Here is a 22,524-nt window from a genome sequence, read left to right on the forward strand (position 1 = left end):
AAATTTAGTCAAATCAGTAAAATCATTTAACGATTCTCCGCTATCAACTTCACCTGAAGTCGACCGCACCTGAGTTTCCACCGTAATAAAACTCTCTTCATGATGAGTTTTAAATGTATGTCCAACTTATACACTTTATCTGTGTCTTATTGGCTAATCATCTCTCTCTCTCGTGTAGGAAATGACATAAGAAGAAGGAAATTCTTCAAACAATGAATCCCAAATTAAAGCATAATACACATAGTGATGGATATTCTTGATTAATGATTTTAATATTTTATCTAACATACTAGGAGTTTTAAGATTTATATGGACTTATTATTGAGATATAAAATTATTCATATACAAATTCTACGGTTTTAAGTTTTAATATTATTCATTTACTATCTAGCTAGTTTAATTTGGAGCTGTAGTATTGTGAAAGAAAGGGATGCCTTAACAAGTTCAATAATCATTTAGTGTCAAATCCTGAAGAAAATGGATTTCACTGTTATGGTTAATCTCATCTTCTTCTACATTGCCCAAAAACTTCTTTTACATTAGTTACAACTTACAAGCTTATATAGCTACTACTAAATTAAACATTACGTTTTAAGTACCATAATAATAATCACTATGGTTTAATAGTCCTGATATTTTTATAATCAAAATTGACCGTTTGCCCTAAGATATGTTGATACCCATAATCATACCTTCAAATTCTACAAGGTATAAATATAAAATAAGATTTAAAAAAGTACGTAAAAAAAGTTATAGTTTCATTGACATTACAGTCATTAGTATATAAGGAATAACCATTATAATAAAGTATGAAAATATGGAGAAGAATCACAACCATTCAATCATCATCACTAGGAAAAGAAACTTCAATTATGGAGTGGAAAAAAATTTTGTGATTAGTATATAAGAATTTGTTGTCGGCAACAGTAGCAATATCTTTAAAATTATTTAGAAATTGACACGTTTTTGGTAAGATGCTCAAATTCCACAGGTAAAAAAATGACATAAGAAGCAGCTAAGAAAATTCTTCAAATAATATCATTCAGTCGCAAGCCAACACATACAGGACAAATCAAATATCCTTAATTAATGATTTTATCTAACAATTTCATTCGGATTAAAATTTCATTTGGACGGAAGTAATAATTTCCTTTATTCGTTCCTAATAAGGACAAGAGTTAAACTAAGAAATTAATTTTTTTTGTGAATTCTTTAAATTATTTTTATTTTAAATTGCAAACTCAATTTCTAAATTTTGAAATTTTAATTTTAAACTGTAAACTTAAAAAAAAAAAGAGTAAAAATAATTTTACAATATTCTATTAGTTATTATGATCACTCAATTAATATTCCTTTAGTCAAGTCAATTTATGTTAAAAGGTAAATAAATTAACTAAACTACTAAAGTATCCCTTTAGTCAAGTCAATTTGCCACTTAATAATTTAATTTGAGTATGACGCATGTGGCTACCCCTATAGTTTCTTAGGGACATTATCTACTTTTCCAACTCTTAGCTTGACAGAAATTATTTTTAATATGGAAATAGAGACGTTGTTTTGGTTGAATATTGATATTTGAAGTGTATTACAGTATTGTGGAAATCATTCAATACACTCTCTACGTATTTCAACACGTCCTCCATGTGTTGGCTAATATGTTGTCACGTGTCTAATACGCTTCTTACGTGTTGGCCAAAATACTGCCATGTGTCCGGCACGTTCCCTACGTATTGCCCTTCTACCTGATACCTCCATTCATGCATAAATACACTAGGTTCACCCATTCTCAACCAATACACCACCCTAAATCCCATAACCAAATTCTTGAGCCCCATGCAAGAACCCCTACACGCGTAGATGCTCGCCACCGCACAATAATTAAGCTCCGACGAGAAACTAATTAAGCCACTTGTTAAAGTTTTCAATACATTAATGAATAAATTTGGTCTCTTATTTTCAATGATGTATTATTTCAGTGTTTCAGCAATTTCAAATAGAAATTGATGTAAGTTTTTGTATGTAATGTTTTTTTTTTTTTACCAAAGATATGAGACTCGAACTCGCGCGCAACCTCTTAATTGAGTATGAGGAGACTATGTCATTTGAGCTATTACTCGTTGGCTTTGTATGTAATGTTTATCCAATAAAAAGAAACGCATTATATTGTCTTATATATGTATCTTATTGATTAATGATTTTATCTAACTAACTAGCTAGCTAGGTAGGACGTTTAAAATGTTATGTATATATATGTTCCTGAAAATATAAATCCAACGTGTATATGCTCTATTGATATGGCTATGGTTAAGTGGCTATTACTTCTTGCATATATAGGGTAGAACCATGAAAGCCATTAATTATTACACCTTTTGTTCCAAGAGAACTTAGTTATTTCATTATTTTATAAAGTAATTAAATTTTCATATACATACGAGCCTCTTGACATACGAAAATTCTTATATACGATGAATTATTATTAGGAGCAGATTCTAGTCACAGTAAAAGGAGAAAGAGAAGAGAAATTCACTAATTTTCCATTTGACTGAATTACGAGTAGGAGGCGACACTTTATTATAATAATAGAATAAGAAAAAATCTAGGACCAGCATTTTTATTAAAATTTGATCGGTATTTAGTCATAAAAAAAATAAATAATTTTTTATTATTAAATAAAATCTTATACCATTAAAAATATTATTAATAACTAATTAATGACTATAAATCACAAAATTTACTGTCTCCTAACACATATATACATACATATACTAGTTTGTAATATAAAAAATAAATATGGTCACATTATGAACTTTTACATGTACATACACATACTAGTTTGTAATTTTTGAGTTCGTAATTTTATGTACAATCAATTTTTATCTATTTAGTAGTTTTTAAACCAGTCATAGAATCACTGTGAATAGTATTTATAATAAGTAAAAAAATAGGTAAATGTATTTTAATTTTTTTTTATTAGAACTATTAAATTGTAGCTAGATAATTACTTTTACCTTTTCTTAATTTTAATTTGTAATAATAGCTTGAAACATTAATTTGATTTTAAAGTAAAAAGAATTCCTTCATTCATAATATAATAGCTCAATTGAATAAGTGTAGTCTCCTTTGCAAGTCTTGGTCTTTGTCATTTTATAAGTCAACCACCTTCTTGGCGTGAATATACTTAGCTGTAGATATAACTAACTTGTAACTTATCAATCTATCTTACTTTGTTGGTTGAATTAGAAGAACGCAAGAGTTATGGGTAGACCGAAGGAAGAACATTACTGGAATCAAGTTACAAAAGGAAACGCCGGAACGTGGAAGTGCAAGCGCTGTGGACGTGAGTTTAGTGGAGGTGCTTCTCGAATTAAAGCTCATGTGGATCGAATCCCAGGAAAAGGTATATCTGCATGCTCTGCTTCACCTCATGATAATCATCCACAACCACAAGAAACTGCAAATCCAATGGAAGGTAATAGAGTAACTTAAGTTGATTCATCATGGATTTAAGCGGATAGGTAGATCATAAGTTAGTTGTTACAAAATTTGTTTTTACCCAACTACTGTGTTGGAGTATAAAAGTCTTGACTGGATCTTTTAATTTCCTGCCTCATGTTTGTACTGATTAAGGGGCTGCTGAACATGAAGATCATGAAATGGTTGATGCCTTTCCTGGAGGTTTAATGCAGCATCCAGTTAATGTCAATAATACTGAACACATCAACTACTTGCCGGGAGGTAAGCACCCCTTTTGCTCCTACCAATTCATCATTGAGTTGGATAACCAGATTTCTGTTTCTTCCACCATAATTTGAGTAATCTAATAAATCAGAAAGTCTTGGGACAGCATTTTTATTGAAATTTAGCCGGTACCTAGCAAACAAAAGAAAAATGAATAATTTTTTACCATTAGATAAAATCTCACACCATTAAAAACACTCTTGATAGTTAATTGATAGTTACAAAACGCAAAATCTGCTGGCCCCTTGCACTCCTCCTAATAAATTATATCATTTCTTTTTCTAGATCTCAAAAGTGTGTATGATGATGAACGACTAATTTTTTGAGATGCTGACAAAAATAACCTCACTTTTGACAACTATGAAAATGTGTTTGAAATATTTTGAAATGCTACAAGAAAAAAATATTCAATTATGATAAATATATATTTTTAAAAGATGTTTTAGAGATTGAATTTTGATTTGATTTTTTTATAAATATGATTAAAAAAATCGGACAATTTTATTTTTAAAAATTAATGGTTTTATGCTAAATAGGCTATTTTTAATTCATTTTATCAATGACAAATTATTCTTTTAAGAAATGAAAAGAATTCTAGTGATCAAATTTTTATCTATTTTTTCATATATTTTTTAAATAATTATCCAAATATTTTTAAAAAAAAATTAATCAAATGTATAAATAATTTGTCAAATACAAAAGTCACTTACTATTTATAAAAAAATATTTTTTTTGGTTATTTTTATCGTGTTTAAAATAGTTTGAGAACATTTTTGTCATAATAAAAAATGAGAGTTATTTTTGTAAATATTCAAAAGAATTCGGATGTGATTTTAGTAGTTTACCCATATATATATGTTAAATTCTAGCTATGGTTATCATTCTGAATAAAAAAGTTCCAGTTAAATTCTCAACTCTCAAGCATAAAGAACAAAGGGAAATGGTGTGTGTATAAATCTAGATTTAGAAAGTGAAGATAATTGGGGTGAAATTTCATTAAAAATTTTTTATTGATAAATTAAACATAGCACAATAATTATAGAGAGATATGGTTAATCTTAATCTCACCATAATTTGATTGGTAAATTAAATTTAGTAGAATATAAAAGTTAGAATCAATAAATGATGTAATTCTAAGTAAGTTCAATATGGGTGAATAGACTTTCATTTGTTTATGTTTTAATTTTATAGAAATTTCCCCTTGAATTAGAAGTTCATGTTTTATAAATTTGTTTACGTGCGTTTGAAATTTGAACTTTATGTAATAGGCTCGGCAGCGGTGGTCCAAAGCAACAACGTTGGTTTTGTAAGTGATGAAATTAAAAAGTTGCTTGAATTGCTGCATGATCTAAGCCTTGAAGAAAACGACATTAAGGGAGAGTTAGACTGGCTTAAGTCTCAGGGCAAGCAGAGCAAGACACAAGTTGATGATTGGTTGAATGAACTGCAACAATTGAGAAACAAAGTTGTTGATCTTGTGAAGGGAGCATCTCATAATTTCATACAGCCATTAATTTTACAAATGAGCGAGCTTAAGAAGGAAAAGCCTGTGGTGTTGTCAAGTGAATTTGTTGGTAAAGATTTTGAGAAAAATGTTAAGAAGATGTGGGAGCTTGTTGGAGACGAGAAAGCATTGATGATTGGGATACATGGAATGGGAGGAGTGGGTAAAACATGTCTTGCAACTTATATGGAAACTCAAATCATAAGGAAAGGAACTTTCAACCGCGTCATTTGGGTCACGGTGTCCCGTGAATACAGCATTTCAAAGCTTCAAGAAGACATCGCTGAAGCAATTGGTGTAAAGCTTGGTGGAAATGAGAGAATAAGAGTTGCACATTTGTCATCCGCATTATCAGAAAAAGGAAAATGGGTGCTTATTTTGGATGATGTTTGGAAATTCATTGATCTGGAAAAGGTGGGAATCCCTCGTTGTAGAATCAATGGCTCTAAACTGATTATAACAACTCGGTTGAAACATGTGCTTCGACAGATGGACTGCCCCACAAGTAATGTAATAGCAATGCGTCCTCTCTCTGAGAGTGAAGGTTTGGAGTTATTTCTTGCAAGACTTGGTGAATATCACAAAACGCCTGCAACCTTTCCTCCTAATATATTAAAGATTGCAGGGATTATTGCAAGGGAATGCGATGGTTTACCGCTTGCAATCAGTGTAATGGCTAGAACCATGAAAGGCGTTGATAGCATTCATCAGTGGAGACATGCGTTGAATAAACTTGAGAAAGGGGAGATGGGGGGAGAGATGGAAGAAGAGGTATTTCAAGTATTAAAACCGAGTTATGATAACCTGATGGACACTCGCTTGCAAAATAGTTTCTTGCATTGTGCATTATACTTTGGCTTCTGGAATTTTGATGAAAGGATAATGAATCTGGTTGACAATGGAACCATAAATAATGGAAGGAGGAGCTTGGAAGAAATTTTTGATGAAGGCCATACCATATTCAATGAACTTGAAGACCATTCATTATTGCGTCGTTTTTGGAATATACAGAATTCAGTAAGAAATATGGCTTGTCAGAGGTTGATAGTTAGATGTGGTAAAGAATTGACAGGAATACCTCACGTGCATGAATGGAGTGCTGATTTGGAGTTGGTTTCGTTGGATACAAACAGGATAAAAGAAATCCCAGCGGGTATATCACCCAAGTGTCCAAGATTATCCACCTTGATTCTGAGTAATAATTGCATCAGTAGCATCCCAGAATGCTTCTTCACACACATGAAATCTCTAGCAATACTTGACCTATCTGAAAATGGCAGTTTAACCTCTCTGCCGGATTCCCTGTCGGACTTGACTTGTCTTGTTTCTCTACTGCTTGATAAATGTTATGCTCTGGAAAAGGTGCCTCCATTGGAAAGGCTTCAAAAATTGTCAAGGTTGATAATTTCATATACTAAAGTTGAGGTAGTTCTAGGCTTGGAAATGCTGACAAACTTGAGATGGCTTGATCTATCTTACAATGAAAAGTTGAGGTTGGAATCAGGGAGGGTGCTGCGTGGTCTGACCAATTTGCAATATCTGAATCTCTTCTACGCAACTCTGTCAAATGTGGAAATAGAGGATGTACAAGGGCTGACCACTCTTGAATATTTTGTGGTTGGCTTTGATGACTGCAAAAGCTATAACAATTTTGTGACAAGTATATGCAACACAGGTTCTGTACCCAAATCTTATCTTCTCTATTTGGGTAGTATCGAGGATAACGATGAGATTATTGAATCTTATGATCATATTGGTCCAAGTGGTGACCACCAGCGAATTGTACATTTATTAGATTGCAAAGAATCCCCGCATTTGCTATCCCCTCATTTGCTGCCAAATGATCTTACCAATCTCTACATTGATTATAATGCACGATGGGAAAGCTTATGTGAGGCTCTGTCAAATATTACTCCTTCTTTGGACAACATTCAAATTGCGAGATGCAGAGAAATGGAGAGCGTGCTTTGTTCATTTGGTAATTGTTCCTTTTGCAGTAATCTGAACAACCTTCAATCCTTGCAGCTTTACGAATTGGACAGCTTAACAGTCATTTGTAAAGATGATGTTGCTGCTACTGATACAACAGCACAATCTCTCAAACCAAATGCCGTCTTCTCTCAACTCAGGCACTTGGAGATCCGTGATTGCGATGGGATAGAAACGTTGGTAACAGCAGGGTTATTGCCCCAAATTCAAAACTTGGAGACATTAAGTGTATACAGATGTAATTCATTGAGAGAAATATTTGCAGCGAACAGCAGTGGTGCTGATAGTGAGGATGCTGCTTCCACCATCATTACACTCCCCAACTTAACCTCACTCTACTTGTACGACTTGCCAATGTTAGAGACTGTGTGCAAAGGAATTATAATCTCTGAATCATTCCCGGATTTGGAGACCGAAGACTGTCCCAAGTTAGAAAGTCGCTTTCCATTTAAAGTCTCGTCATCATAGTTACATGATCTTGCACATTACTTTTTATGAGTGTAATTTCACACCTCTTCACCTTTTAATTTCTATCTTCACAGCTTTCATGTCATGATTATATATATTCATTTACATACTACCAACAACTAATTTATTGCACGTTTATTCTCTAACAATAATTATGACCTCTATTATTGGTTATCCTCCTAAAAATAAAATAATAAAAACACACAATACAGCGTATGCTTGTTAAAAACAGTGATGATAATAATTTAATTTCCTTGATACTGATACTAATATATTTTAATTATATATTATTCTATCGATAAAAATAAATATCTTTTACACTCAAAACTTAAATAGTTAACGTAAAAACAAATGTATCTAATTAGATGATAATGTAATTTTTTTTAATACATTGTTAAGGTATTAAAATTAATCTATTTACCAAAAAAATATATATAACTCGACAAGTTTTTGCAAGTCTTCGGCTTTGCCATTTTGTCGTTGATGTATGTCGTTTTTATTTTTCATTTTAATTTCCCTTTTATATTATTATTATTATTATTATTATTATTATTATTATTATTATTATTATTATTATTATTATTATTATTATTATTATCTAATTTTGCCATACCATGTTAATTATTACTAGCAAATAATACCACGGATAATAAATAAGATAGTTTTAAATGATAACATATTTTAAATGCTTTATTTTACCTTAATATGTTAGTTAACGCAATCTAATTAAGATAGTTAGTTAAATTATAATTGATTTTAAAGTTGCCAAATTAGGACATAAGTGATGATGTCACGATCCAAAATGAGCTATCACCGGCGCTCAGAAAGATAATCTCCTAACAAGCCTATCCAACTCAAATATAAGTTGAATAAGAAAGGTACAAATATTTTAAATAAATTTACAGTTTCTAAAATGAATAATTACATATTTTTAATAAAAGGTAAAATAAATAAATATGAATGGATCCTACATGTGACATATGGAGCATATGACGTCTAAGAACTCAACAAAAATGAAGTACCAATTGCAGATCATTACTCTTGAATAGAAGGCTCACACATTCAAGTATTTGTTCCTAAAAAATATTTTTAGAAAAACAGAATAAATTTTGCAACTCAATGACTAGATAATACATCTATAATTCACATGAGACCATATAAACATTATCATAAAAATAATTTTATTTAAAAAATAATAATTTATATAAATAAGTAAATCAATAAGGGAGTTTTCATACAGAAATCAAATCAAAAGTCTACACTTGGGCGGCTCCACCTTTATGGATAGCCCTTTCTTCTCGTGTGTCCTAACAGAATAACAGATCTAACGTGTGGCCTACACGTTAAGCTAGCAACACCCCTGTTAGCTGGAGTCTGAGTTAGATGCATCTAAGTTAACGTCATAACCGCCGTTAACTACGGTTTTCTAATACAAGCCTCCCAAACCAATTCAAATATAATAAATCTTCAATCTTTCAAATATATACGGTATTAAATCAAATCAAATAATACTTTCTCATAAGAAATCATTTCTAATCATAACTTCTTCAATCATAAGTAATTTCAAACACATTTCACAATTAAAAAGTCAGTAAGTACTAACAAATACTTCAATGCTTCAAAAATATATATTCGAGTAAAATCAAATGTTCTAAAATAATATAAAACTTCATCAAACATATATATAGTCTCATGTAAAATTTCTAAGATATGAGCTTCATAAAAATAATTTTTTCAACTATAATAAATTAATTATTCTAATCAAATCAAAGTTCTTCAACAATAGTTTTATAAATATAATTAGAAACACAGAATAGCATAAACCAACAAAATTAACGGTTATAAATGTAAAGTCTACTCACTAGTTGGTCTTAAGGGACGAAGAGACCAAACTCAAAGTGCCGAATTAAAATGTGAGAAAGGTCGGAATAGAATGGAACAAAAGAACGCCGAATTTAGACCAAGCCAGTGGCAGCAACTTCAATTCAAACAGTAGCAACGACTACATCACGGATGTAATCTCGACAACAGCAGCAACATGACTACTACTTCTAGCCCGTAACAAACAACAGCAAAAGCAAATTAATCAAGAATAACAGCACGAAAATGGAGCAAGACAGTAAGATAGATAAAAGCAGAACAGGAATAGAAAGAGATGTCAAGTACAAGTAAAATGGGATTTGTTTTACCAAGGTAAAGGTATAACAGTGGTGGCTCTTGGCGGCAACAATTCCGACGACTCCGGATGCAACATTCACGGCCCTATAGACTCCGACAACCAATGGAAAATTAGAAGCAGAAGCAGAACAGGACAATCCCTTCTCGGTGACCTCTTCCACCTGCAACGGAGGCAACCGCAATGACAGTGGAAGAACAGACAACTGGCTCTGTGTCGCGGTAGTGGAAGGCAGCAGCATTTCGGCGACGAGCTCCAGCAGAGCTCCCCTTTCTCTCTCCTGTTCGTGCCCTCCTTCTCTACCCTATTTGGCGACGACGATGACCTCAGCCGGGACGGGGACGACGTGTCCGCTTTGGCACACAAGGCCTCACGGTTTTGCCTTTGACGATAGGGATGATAGCCTAAGCCCCCACACTCACTTGTCAAAACGCGTCATGCTAGGGAAAGGTATCCACACCCTTATAAGGCATGCTTCGTTCCCCTCTCCAACCGATGTGGGCCTTACAATCCACCCCCTAAGGGAGCCCAGCGCCCTCGCTGGCACATCGATTTGGGTTCTGGCTCTGATACCATCTGTAACAGCCCAAACCACCCGCTAGCACGATATTGTCCGCTTTGGCACACAAGGCCTCACGGTTTTGCCTTTGACGATAGGAATGATAGCCTAAGTCCCCCACACTCACTCGTCAAAACGCGTCATGGTAGGGAGAGGTATCCACACCCTTATAAGGCATGCTTCGTTCCTCTCTCCAACCGATGTGGGCCTTACAACCTCAGCTGGGATGGTGACGGTCTCGATCAACGACAGCGGCGCCGATGGGCACAGCAACGACGACAAGACTTCCTCCTTTCTCTTCTCCGTCATGTGCTTTCCTCTTTCTTCATGGAAGGTCCGTGATCTCACTCTCATCTCTCTCGTGCATCTCTTCTTTCTCTGCGACGGCAACAGCGACGCCCATCCCCACCAATGTCGTCTCTTTCTTCTTCTCCCTTTCTTCTTCTTCTTCCTTTCTTCTTCAATCGTTCCCCTTTGGTTTCTGTTCTCTTCCCTTTCTCTCTTTCTTTTTCCTGTTTGAGGGTGTATGTGTTGTAATGAAATTTGGGTAAAATTGAAAATTTTGAATTAGGGTTAAGGTTGAAAAAAGAAGGATAAGGATAATTTAGAAATTTTGATAAAATTTGAGGGTAGAATAGTAATAAAAAAAATTAGGATGTTACAGATGACCTCTTATTTTATACTCAATAATCATCAAAGGAACGATAGTGAAGAGGTGTGAAACAATTTTTAAGAACCTGCATATTTAATAATAACTAGTTTAATCATATATATATATTATCATTCAAAATGGTGATGGTGATAGTTTTGAGTTTAGAGTGATTTTAGGGTTGAGTTTTGGGGAAGGGAGAGTACTGTATTTGTGGCTGTGAGGTGAGAAAAGATGAGTTAAAAAGCTAATTGGCTAATACTAGAGAAATGAATTTAATGCCATATCATCTATTTTATAAGTCAATTTGGTATTTTTCATTAACAGAAAATTTTTGTCAAATTTTAAAATATTTTAAAAATTATTTTATCATTGACATATTTTAAGATAATTTTTGTGAGCACCAAAATATTTCTGGTACCCGATTTGGCCGATTTGATCATTTTATTCATCATATATATCATTGAAAACCATATCAATAGTAGCAATGTCTTTTTTATTAAGGATAGAGAGTAATAGTGTACAAGAGTTGTGTGTAAAACTGCATTGTTGTCTTTCTTTGTATTGCTGTCTTTCTCAATTAGTGACTAGTGTCCTTCTTGATAAGTATTGAGCTTTAATAGTCACTAGCCATGTATATATATATAGCAAACTTGGCTTAGCAAGTGTGTAATTCCAAAAATGAAATAAAACTTGATTACACTCTCATTACAAGTCTTTTCTTTCCAAACCTATCACTGCTCTTTCTCAGAGAGCTGAGCTTACTATGTTCTTTTTTTCTTCTCTTTCTCTGAATCTTTTATGGTATCAAGAGCCTATTGCTTAGTTTCAGCTCTACAATGGAAATCATCCTTTCTGATTCAACAAAGAAGACCTTCTCCCCAATTGCTGAAAAACTAAATGAAGATAACTATTCTACATGGAGGTACCTTGCAATTCTCACTATTGAGAGTCTTGGTCTTGAAAGTCATCTCGATCCCTCCAAGATCCCTGAGCAGTTTACAACTGATGCTACCAAGAAAACAAGAACAGAATCTGAAGAATACAAAACCTGGCGCCAGAGAGATAGAACCCTCACAACGTGGCTCGTTGCTTCCATGACTAATTGCTTCAAGAACAAAGTGATTCACCTCTCAAGATTTTCTGAAGTATGGGCAAAGATTGATGATTACTTTCAGGCAGCCTCTTCTGCTCGTGTTCAAAGTCTCAAGAGTCAATTGAGATTGTGCAAGAAAACAGGTTCCGCTGCTGATTACTTGTCCAAAATTAGAAGAATTGTTGATGCTCTATTTGCTGTGGGATATGAAGTGCCAGAAGATGATCATCTTCAGGCTATTATTGAGGGTCTTTCTGAAGAATATACAGTGTATATTTCTTCCGTAACAGCAAAGAGAGGATCTTTTAGGATTGTAGAGGCTGAAGCATTTTTGCTTTCCCATGAAGAAATGCTTGAACGCTTCAAGAAACCAACCTCTGGTATGCCTATAGCCCATTATGTGCAGAACCCTTCTCCAAATTTCGATCCCAATAGAGGTAATCCTTTTAGAAGAGGACGTGGAGGCAGAAATAATAGAGGAGGAGGCAGATTTGGATACAACAACAATAACACAAGAATGCAGTGTCAACTATGTGGAAGGATGGGTCATGTGGTATGGAACTGCTATCATAGGTTTGATCAGTCTTTCAACCCTAATTCTGGAAACCCTAACTCATCTTCTCAGCCTCCCTACCTTAATGCTCAACCTCCACCACCCCCTTCCAGTTTCCATCAACCAACTGCATATCTCACAGGCTCTTCCTCCTCCATAAGTGATGCTGCCTGGCTTGCAGATTCTGGTGCGAGCCATCACTTGACCCCCGATCCATCCAATTTGCTAACTTCCACTGCGAGCAACAATGACTCCGATCAAGTGTATGTAGGTAATGGGTCAGGTATTGCCATTCAAAACTATGGTTCTTCAATTTTGCATGATCCATATGCTAATGTAACTTTTCGATTACAAAATTTACTCCATGTACCCCAAATTTCCCAAAATCTGCTTAGCATTTCTAGGTTTGCAGCTGATAATGGTGTCTTTTTTGAATTCTGGCCTGATTTCTGCTTTATTCGTGATCAGGCTACCAGGGAATTTCTCCTACAGGGAATAGCTAGGAATGGGATCTATTCCTTTCACAATCTCAGAGTTCCTAGGCATGCTTCTGAGAAATCTGCTTTGTCTTACAACTCTACCTATTCTCATAAACCTTTTAGTAATAATCATCCTTCTATTTCAATACAATGTAATTCAGATAGGATTAGCAATCAAGAAACCAATCCTCCTAATTTTTGTGCTTTTAACAGTTCTTGTAATCAGAATAGTAATAATACAATCTTGTGGCATAAAAGACTTGGCCACTGTGCAATGAAAATAGTTCATATAGTAATGAATCAGTGTTCTATTCCTATCTCTAATTCTGGATCATCTTTACAATATATGTGTGAAATTTGTCCATTGGCTAAAATGCATAGACTTCACTTTAATGAAACTCAAACTACATAGCATCAACCATTAGAATGTGTTTTTGCTGATCTTTGGGGACCTGCCCCGGTTAATTCCAGAAATGGATTTAGATACTATGCATGCTTTGTTGATGGTTTTTCTAAATTTACAGTTATCTTCTTGCTTGAAAATAAATCTCAATCTTTACTAGCTTTTCAAAACTATAAAAGACTTATGGAAAAACAGACAGGACATCAGATTAAGGCTTTACAAACTGATAAAGGAGGTGAATTTTTATCCACAGCATTTGTTGATTTTCTTAACACTCAGGGCATTCATCATAGACAGTCGTGTCCCTACACACATCACCAACAAGGAAGTGTGGAAAGGAAGCACAGACATATCACAGAAATGGGACTGTCCCTTCTTGCTTCTGCATCTCTTCCCTTCCAATTTTGGGAAGATGCATTTGTAACCTCTGTCTATATCATAAATAGATTGCCTACACAAGTTTTAGACAATAAGAGTCCTTATGAAATTTTATTCCATCAAAAACCAGATTTTGCCTTCTTTAAAGTTTTTGGATGTGCTTGTTTTCCTTATTTAAGACCTTATAATAGACATAAATTTGATTATAAGTCTGACTTATGCCTCTTTCTTGGATATGATTCTACCCACAAAGGTTACAAATGTATGAATAAGAATGGTAAGATATATCTTGCAAGACATGTAACTTTTATTGAGAATTTGTTTCCTTATCAATCTATGTTTTGTGATTCCTCAATTCAATCTGCTATAGAGACTGTTGCAGATACTGCAGAATTGACAAAATTTGTAATTGATCATCCTTCATCACTTCCACTCTCTACACAGCAACCTTCTCCAACTTCTCATCTTCCATTGGCATCACCTAATCCTTCCACTACTCTTGCTCAGCCTGCCCCTCAACCCTTACCAACTCAAACTCCATCACACCATCCCACACCCATTTCTATCACTGACCCTGAGACAAATTTACCTCCCATTACACCTTTAAATACTCATTCTATGATCACCAGATCAAAGGTAGGCATCCGTAAACCTAAGGCATTTGTCACACAAACCACTGACCTTATACACCATACCCCAACTACTGTCAATCAAGCCCTTAACTGTCCACATTAGAAACAGGCAATGGATGCAGAGATACAAGCATTACAGCGATGTCAGACTTGGATTCTCACTGAACCACCACTAAACTCAACCATTATAGGAAGCAAATGGGTCTTTGCTATCAAAAAGAATCAAAATGGTGAGATACTCAGGTATAAAGCAAGGTTGGTAGGTAAAGGTTTTCATCAAAAGGAGGGGATAGACTACGAGCAAATCTATTCCCCAGTTATTAGACCAACCACAGTGAGAGTTATTCTAACTATTGCAATTTCCTTAGGTTGGCCATTAAGACAATTTGACTTTGATAATGCTTTTTTGAATGGCAGATTGGAAGAGAATGTCTTTATGGCCCAACCACAAGGATATGTTAGTACCAATAGTCATTTAGTTTGCAAACTAAATAAAGCAATCTATGGCTTGAAACAAGCTCCTAGAGCTTGGTTCAAGACATTAGAAGATACCTTGTTCCAATTTGGTTTTAAGAATACAAAATCAGACATTTCATTGTTCATCAAACATAATCAGTCACATGTAATCTATTTATTAGTATATGTAGATGACATTATTGTAACGGGCAATAATTCAAAAGAAATTGAACTATTGATATCTCAATTGAACAGAATTTTTTCGCTGAAAGATCTTGGCAGGTTTAACTATTTCTTAGGCTTAGAAGCAACTTATCTCCCTCATGGTGACATGATGCTCTCTCAGGCCAGATACACAAGAGAGTTGCTTCTAAAGGCAGGAATGCAGAATTCTAAACCATTACCTACACCAATGGCTACAGATGTCAAACTCTTCTCCAATGATTCAGAACCATTTGAAAATCCAACACAATATAGGTCTATAGTGGGTGCACTGCAGTATCTCACTATGACAAGGCCTGATATCACATTTGCTGTTAATCGTGTGTCCCAATTTGTGCACGGTCCAACTTTGCTACATTGGAAAAGTGTAAAAAGGATCCTCAGATACTTGCAAGGTACGTTGGATCATGGGATTGTGTTCACGAAAGCCGCTGATCTTCGAATTTTCTCGTTTGCAGATGCAGATTGGGGAGGGGATTTGGAGGATAGAAAGTCTATCTCTGGATTCTGTGTATATCTTGGGAACAACCCTATATCTTGGAAGAGCAACAAACAAACTAAAGTGAGTAGAAGTAGCACAGAGGCAGAATACAGGGCTATGTGTGCAGCTCAAACAGAAATTATGTCCATACAACAGCTTCTACAAGAGCTTCGGATACCTCAAACCATGGTGCCTACTATCTACTGTGATAATCAGAGTGCGTGTCTTCTTGCTGCAAATCCTATACTTCATAGCAGATGTAAGCATCTGGAGCTAGATCTGCATTTTCTAAGGGACCTAGTTAACCAGAAATCTCTTTATATTGTGCATATTCCCTCTTCTGATCAGATTGCAGATTGCTTAACAAAACCACTGTCACAACACCTATTTAATAGGTATAAGCGTAAACTGAGAGTATTTCAGAACCCATATCTCAGTTTGAGGGGGGATATTAAGGATAGAGAGTAATAGTGTACAAGAGTTGTGTGTAAAACTGCATTGTTGTCTTTCTTTGTATTGCTGTCTTTCTCAATTAGTGACTAGTGTCCTTCTTGATAAGTATTGAGCTTTAATAGTCACTAGCCATATATATATATATAGCAAACTTGGCTTAGCAAGTGTGTAATTCCAAAAATGAAATAAAACTTGATTACACTCTCATTACAAGTCTTTTCTTTCCAAACCTATCACTGCTCTTTCTCAGAGAGCTGAGCTTACTATGTTCTTTTTTTCTTCTCTTTCTCTGAATCTTTTATTTTTGACACATATGATACTGGTGCTTTTAAATTCCATAGAAAATTATTGAATTGTAAAATTTCTAGTTTAATTATTATAATGTTTTGGAGTGTGAATAACTTATGAATACCACTACTAAAATGTTTCCTTGAACTAAAAGTTGTAGTTATCGAATCTGTAAGCTCCTTAATATGCTTATTGCACTCTACCAGCTAGAACACTACGTACTCTACTACTGCACTTGTATTATTTTAACCTTCATATATACATCGACTTTTTGTTAGTTTTATACAAATGATGAAAGTCAAGACCATGAGTATAGGAGAGAATAATATTAATACGAAGATACCCTCGTGACATTCTGATGGTTATCAGCGGCTAAGAGAAGGGGGTTGAATCTTAACCTCTTTTTCGCTTAGTAACACTTACTGTCTTTTTGAACACTTGAGGAGATATTTCTTGTTTTTGTCTCGTGCCTAGTCAAGAGACTTTTTCTTTTTGTCTCGTAACCAGCCAAGAGATATTTTTCAGTTTTGTCTCCTACGCAGCAGAATCAGAAATGGAGTAGAAGAGAGAGAGAATCACACCAAGATGTATCCTGGTTCAGCTGCTAAGTGCAATGCAACCTACATCCAGTCTCCATCGCAACAATGATGAAATTTCACTATAATAATCATGATTACATACACCAATTCTCCCTAGGAACTACCCTTCCTATCTGGGACAAGTCCAGAATATATTCCCAATCCTGAATTTGACTTGGTCACCTACCAAACTTTCAACTGCTAAGTGCTAACCTAACTTGCAAGGAGATTCCCACAGAATCATGAAAACACAACACAGATGTACAAAAGACCTCTAGGACATCTATGGCTTTTTCTTTTAATTTTGTATACTCTGTCTTTTTTCGCTCTTTGGCTTTTTTCATACAAACCTCACTGTTTGTCTTTTTCCATGAGACTCAAGACAGACAAAACTAAACAGAAAAATACAACATGAAACACATTGAAGGAGAAGAACTTTTGTTAGCTTGGGTAGCTATGAGAACTCTGTGCTTTTCACTCTTTTCTCCTTTTTTTCAAGCCCTGGCTGTTCTCCTTTATTTATAGAAGGGGAAGCCTCGAAGGTTGAAACTGTTGAACCGAGCTAATCTTCTTCTTCTTCAACCAAAAATCGGTTCGGCCAGAGAGAGAGGAGAGAAAACCGAATGTAAAACCCAACATGCAATTACCTCTGTGTCATCCCTTCTCACCAATCTTCATCAATCCAGGCCTTCCATTTTGACTTGCTCTCCAAGAAGGATTCCTAGCCCTTGATGAGTCCTTGATGCTTGACAGCTCCTCCTGCTCTAATCTTCTGCCTCTTCATCTTTTGGTTTAAAAGAGGATTTTACTTGTTTGCTTAATTGACAAGCATCACAAGTAATATCCTTATCAACTTTAATATTTGGAATTCCTCTCACCAAGTTTTTCTTAACAAGTTTAGAAATTTGGTACATGCTTGCATGACCCAATTTCTTATACCACAACCATTTTTCATATTCAAGTGAAGTAAAACATGTCACTTTTTGATCTTTCAAGTTCTCAAGAGTCAATTCATACACATTGTTACATCGCTTAGCTTCAAACAAAATATCCCCAGATTTTTCACAAATGACTAAACACACCAATTTTCTAAAAATGACTTCATATCCAAGATCACATAATTGGCTAATGCTTAGTAAGTTGTGTTTCAGCCCATCAACAAGTAGAACATCATTTATGAAAGAAGAAAAGTTTTTATCAACTTTGCCTATTGCCACTATCTTTCCTTTGTCATTATCACCAAAAGTGACAAACCCTCCATCATATTCCTCAAGCTTAATGAAGAAGGTTGCCTTTTCGGTCATATGCCTAGAGCATCCACTATCCATATACCACATATTGTCCTTCCTCTTGGATGCTAGGCACACCTACAAAGTAAACTCAAGTGACCTTAGGTATCCAAATTTTTTTGGATCTTTTAACGTTAAACCATCTCCTTTGTCCCAAGCCATTGTAATCACAAACAGCTTTACAAACTTTGTTTCCAATCATTCTTTCAATAAAAAAATATTGAATGGGAAAATGACCACTCCTATTGCACAATCTACAAAACCTTGGAGTTGCTGTTTTGCTAAAGCTTGTTGGGTTTTAAAACCTGGTATCATTTGAAGATGAGGCCATGTTTGCAAAAGAAGGTTTCTCAAAATTTTCAGTTTTATAAAATCCCAACCCAACTTTATCATAAAGAGGTTTTTGACTAGCCAAGAGTTTATTTAAATTTTCAGAACTTTGAGTAAAATTGGCCAAATCTTCTTTAAGCCTTCTTATCTCTTTATGCAGCTAGTCATTTTCTTCAAAGTAATTCAGATTGGCAGTTACAGAATGGTGGAATTCACAGCTTTTAAGTTGGGCTTTTAACTGCTTGTTTTCTTCAATAAGTTCAACAGCATTTTCAGCCTCCCTTAATCTATCCTTGAGAAAACCATTTTCAGCTTTAAGAATAGTAATTTGTGATTCAAGATATTGGTTTTCACTTAGGAAGCATCTAATCTTTTCAGAAAGGTGGTCTATCATGAGATAAAGATCTTCAGTGTTAGGGTTATGAAATACTACCTGTTCAACGTGATCTGCCATGAGACATGGTTGGGACTTGGTTTCTGATTCTTCATCATCTTCTGAGTCATTCTCCAAGTCCTCCCAAGAAGCCATCAGTCCTTTCTTCTTTCCTTCTTTGGCTTCTCCTCCTTCTTCAACTTAGGGCAATCGGATTTGAAATGCCCAGTCTCTTTGCAGTTGTAACAGATCACTTTGCTGAAGTCTTTCTTTTGTTTCCTTGAGCTGCTTCCCTTGCTTCTTTCCTTGAGCTTTATCATTTTTCTGAATTTTTTGGCAAACAAAACAAATTTATTTTCAGAGAAATTATCACTGGATTCATCATCCAGGGGGTTAGAAACAGATGTAAGAGCTATTCCTTTTCTTTTTGAATCCTTTTTCAAATAAGTGTTTTCAAAAGCAAGTAAATTTCCTCTCAAGTTATCATATGTCATAGAATCAAGATCACTACTCTAAGATATTATTAATGCCTTAGTTTCCCACTCTTTTGTGAGACTTCTCAAAACTCTCCTCACAAGCACAGATTCAGGATACTTGATCCCCATAGCATCCAAGCCAACAATGATGATGTTGAAGCGTTCAAACATTTCATCTATTGATTCTCCTTCCTTCATTGAGAACATTTCATATTCTCTGTTCAGCATATCTATCCTGGTCTTCTTTACTATGGTGGTTCCTTCATGAGTGACTTGAAGTTTGTCCCAGATTTTCTTTGCCATTGTGCAATGTGATACCCTTCGGTATTTCTCGAACCTGATTGCACAGTTGAGCAAGTTGATAGCCTTGGCATTGAGCTCCACCTTCTTTCTATCTTCTTCGGTCTAACTGGCTTTGGCTTTAAGAGAGACTACTCCTTCAGCACTTGTGGTGATTGGAAATTGAGGACCCTCCAGGAAGATCTTCCATAGTCTGTAATCTACTGCTTGCACAAAAATATTCATTCTCTCCTTCCAATAGGTGTAGTTCTTCTCATTGAAAAGAGGAGGTCTGTTGCTTGACTGTCCTTCTGTCAGATTGTAGGACACCAGGTTTGAGCCACTGTTCTCTGCCATCTGGATCTTTTCTCCAAGATGCAAAGCTTGATCTCTTTGAGACCAAGCTCTGATACCAATTGATGGTTATCAGTGGCTAAGAGAAGGGGGTTGAATCTTAGCCCCTTTTTCGCTTAGTAACACTTGCTGTCTTTTTGAACACTTGAGGAGATATTTCTTGTTTTTGTCTCGTGCCTAGTCAAGAGACCTTTTCTTTTTGTCTCGTAACCAGCCAAGAGATATTTTCAGTTTTGTCTCCTACACAGCAAAATCAGAAATGGAGTAGAAAAGAGAGAGAATCACACCAAGATGTATCCTGATTCAGCTGCTAAGTGCAATGCAGCCTACATCCAGTCTCTATCACAACAATGATGGAATTTCACTATAATCATCATGATTACATACACCAATTCTCCGTAAGAACTACCCTTCCTATTTGGGACAAATCCAGAACCTATTTCCAATCCTGAACTTGACTTGATCACCTACCAAACTTTCAACTACTGAGTGCTAACCCAACTTACAAGGGGATTCCCACAGAATCATGAAAACACAACACAGATGTACAAAAGACCTCTAGGACATCTATGGCTTTTTCTTTTAATTTTGTATACTCTGCCATTTTTCGCTCTATGACTTTTTTCATACAAACCTCACTGTTTTCCTTTTTTCATGAGACTCAAGACAGACAAAACTAAATAGAAAAATACAACATGAAACACATTGAAGAAGAAGAACTTCTGTTAGCTTTGGTAGCTAAGAGAACTCAGTGCTTTTCACTCTTTTCTCCTTTTCTTCAAGCCCTGGTTGTTCTCCCTTATTTATAGAAGGGGAAGCCTCCAAGGTTGAAACTATTGAACCGAGCTAATCTTCTTCTTCTTCAACCAAAAACCGGTTCGGCCAGAGAGAGAGGAGAGGAAACCGAATGTAAAACCCAACATGCAATTACCTCTGTGTCATCCCTTCTCACCAATCTTCATCAATCCGTGCCTTCCATCTTGACTTGCTCTCCAAGAAGGATTCCTAGCCCTTGATGAGTCCTTGATGCTTGATAGCTCCTCCTGCTCTAATCTTCTGCCTCTTCCTCCATGTACGTAGCTACAGTAGCTACCTCCTGTGGTGGTTGATCAAAAGTAGAGACGAGACATGCTTCCAAGGGATCTTCTTCCTCTGACCGAAATAGATCTCTTCCATTTTCGAGTATGGAAAGCTTGAGATTACTTCACCACATCTTACCTTTAGTGGCAAAGATCTCAGCCACACCATACTTTTGATTTTCTTTTTCTTAATGCCATCATTACAATGGCTTCATGCTTGCTCCTTGCTTCTTCTTCTTTCTTCTGATAGCTTGTTTTTGCTTCCATCTTTCCTGTGAAGTGACAACCGAATAGAGAAGAAAGAGAAGAGAGAGAATGCAGAAAAGATTTCAAAGGGATTATGAAAGGAAATAAAAATGAATTAAGTTTACACTCCCCCATGCCTAGTGGCGTGTAGCTCATTAAAGGCAATTAAATCAATTCTACTTTCTCTTTCATGTTTTCAATGCTATTAATGCAAGTTAATTAGATTTTGAAATCCATCAAATGATAGGGTGGTATCCATGGAAGCATGAAAACTTTGCTTTCTTCCGATATTGATTTCAGACTAAGTTTTGGTCTTTGTAGTAAAGATTTTAAATGGGCTTGTTTCAACAATATACTAGCCCAACTAACCAAGCATTGATTCAGCCATAATCATTTAAAATATTTATGTACCAAGGCTGAATTTTAACTTCACATTGGGCTTGTTATTTTTTTCTTTCGGCCCAAAACAGGATCTGCGAACAACAAAATTATTAATTAACAAATATGAATTAAAATTTAAATTAATAATTTTGTAATTAATTATCTTAATAATATTTGATCATCATCAATTTAATTTAAAATTTTTTAAACTCATCATATTCAAACAAATCAAACAGCAGGAAATTAAAAGACAGAAATACAATGCAAACATTTGAATACAAACAATTGCTATTGGGAGGTAGCTACAATTCCAATCTCTACTAAACCTTGGAGCTACACTATCCCAATGCCTATAATTATCGATGGTTCCGAATATTCATCACAACATTGTAAAAAGAAGAAGCATATGATTCTTCTTTTCGTTTGAAGTCAACAAAAATGACTAAAAATTACATGTTATACAAGTGGAACATGATAAAATTTTAAGAAAATTAAAGAACATTATAGAATTTAAACTTAATCTAGAATCAAGTATAATGTAAATGGTTCTTATCAAATTAAAGACTCATAAAATTTCTTGCAAGTTGTCTAACTTGCATAGTTAAAATTCTAGTC

General features: G+C 34.9%; 1 protein-coding gene across 1 annotated transcript; it reads left to right on the forward strand.

Annotated features, from left to right (window-relative positions):
• The first annotated feature begins 3,134 nt into the window (after window positions 1-3,134).
• LOC107635538 (putative disease resistance protein At1g61300) lies at window positions 3,135-7,848 on the forward strand. Its single transcript, XM_016339031.3, has 3 exons — window positions 3,135-3,469; window positions 3,628-3,735; window positions 5,007-7,848. Exons 1-3 carry the CDS (start codon window positions 3,256-3,258, stop codon window positions 7,697-7,699), a joined length of 3,015 nt encoding a protein of 1,004 aa, XP_016194517.1. The 5' UTR covers window positions 3,135-3,255; the 3' UTR covers window positions 7,700-7,848.
• The last annotated feature ends 14,676 nt before the right edge of the window (window positions 7,849-22,524 follow it).

This window comes from Arachis ipaensis, chromosome B4, assembly GCF_059453495.1.
Source record: "Arachis ipaensis isolate K30076 ecotype BB chromosome B4, ASM5945349v1, whole genome shotgun sequence".
NCBI lineage: Eukaryota > Viridiplantae > Streptophyta > Magnoliopsida > Fabales > Fabaceae > Arachis > Arachis ipaensis.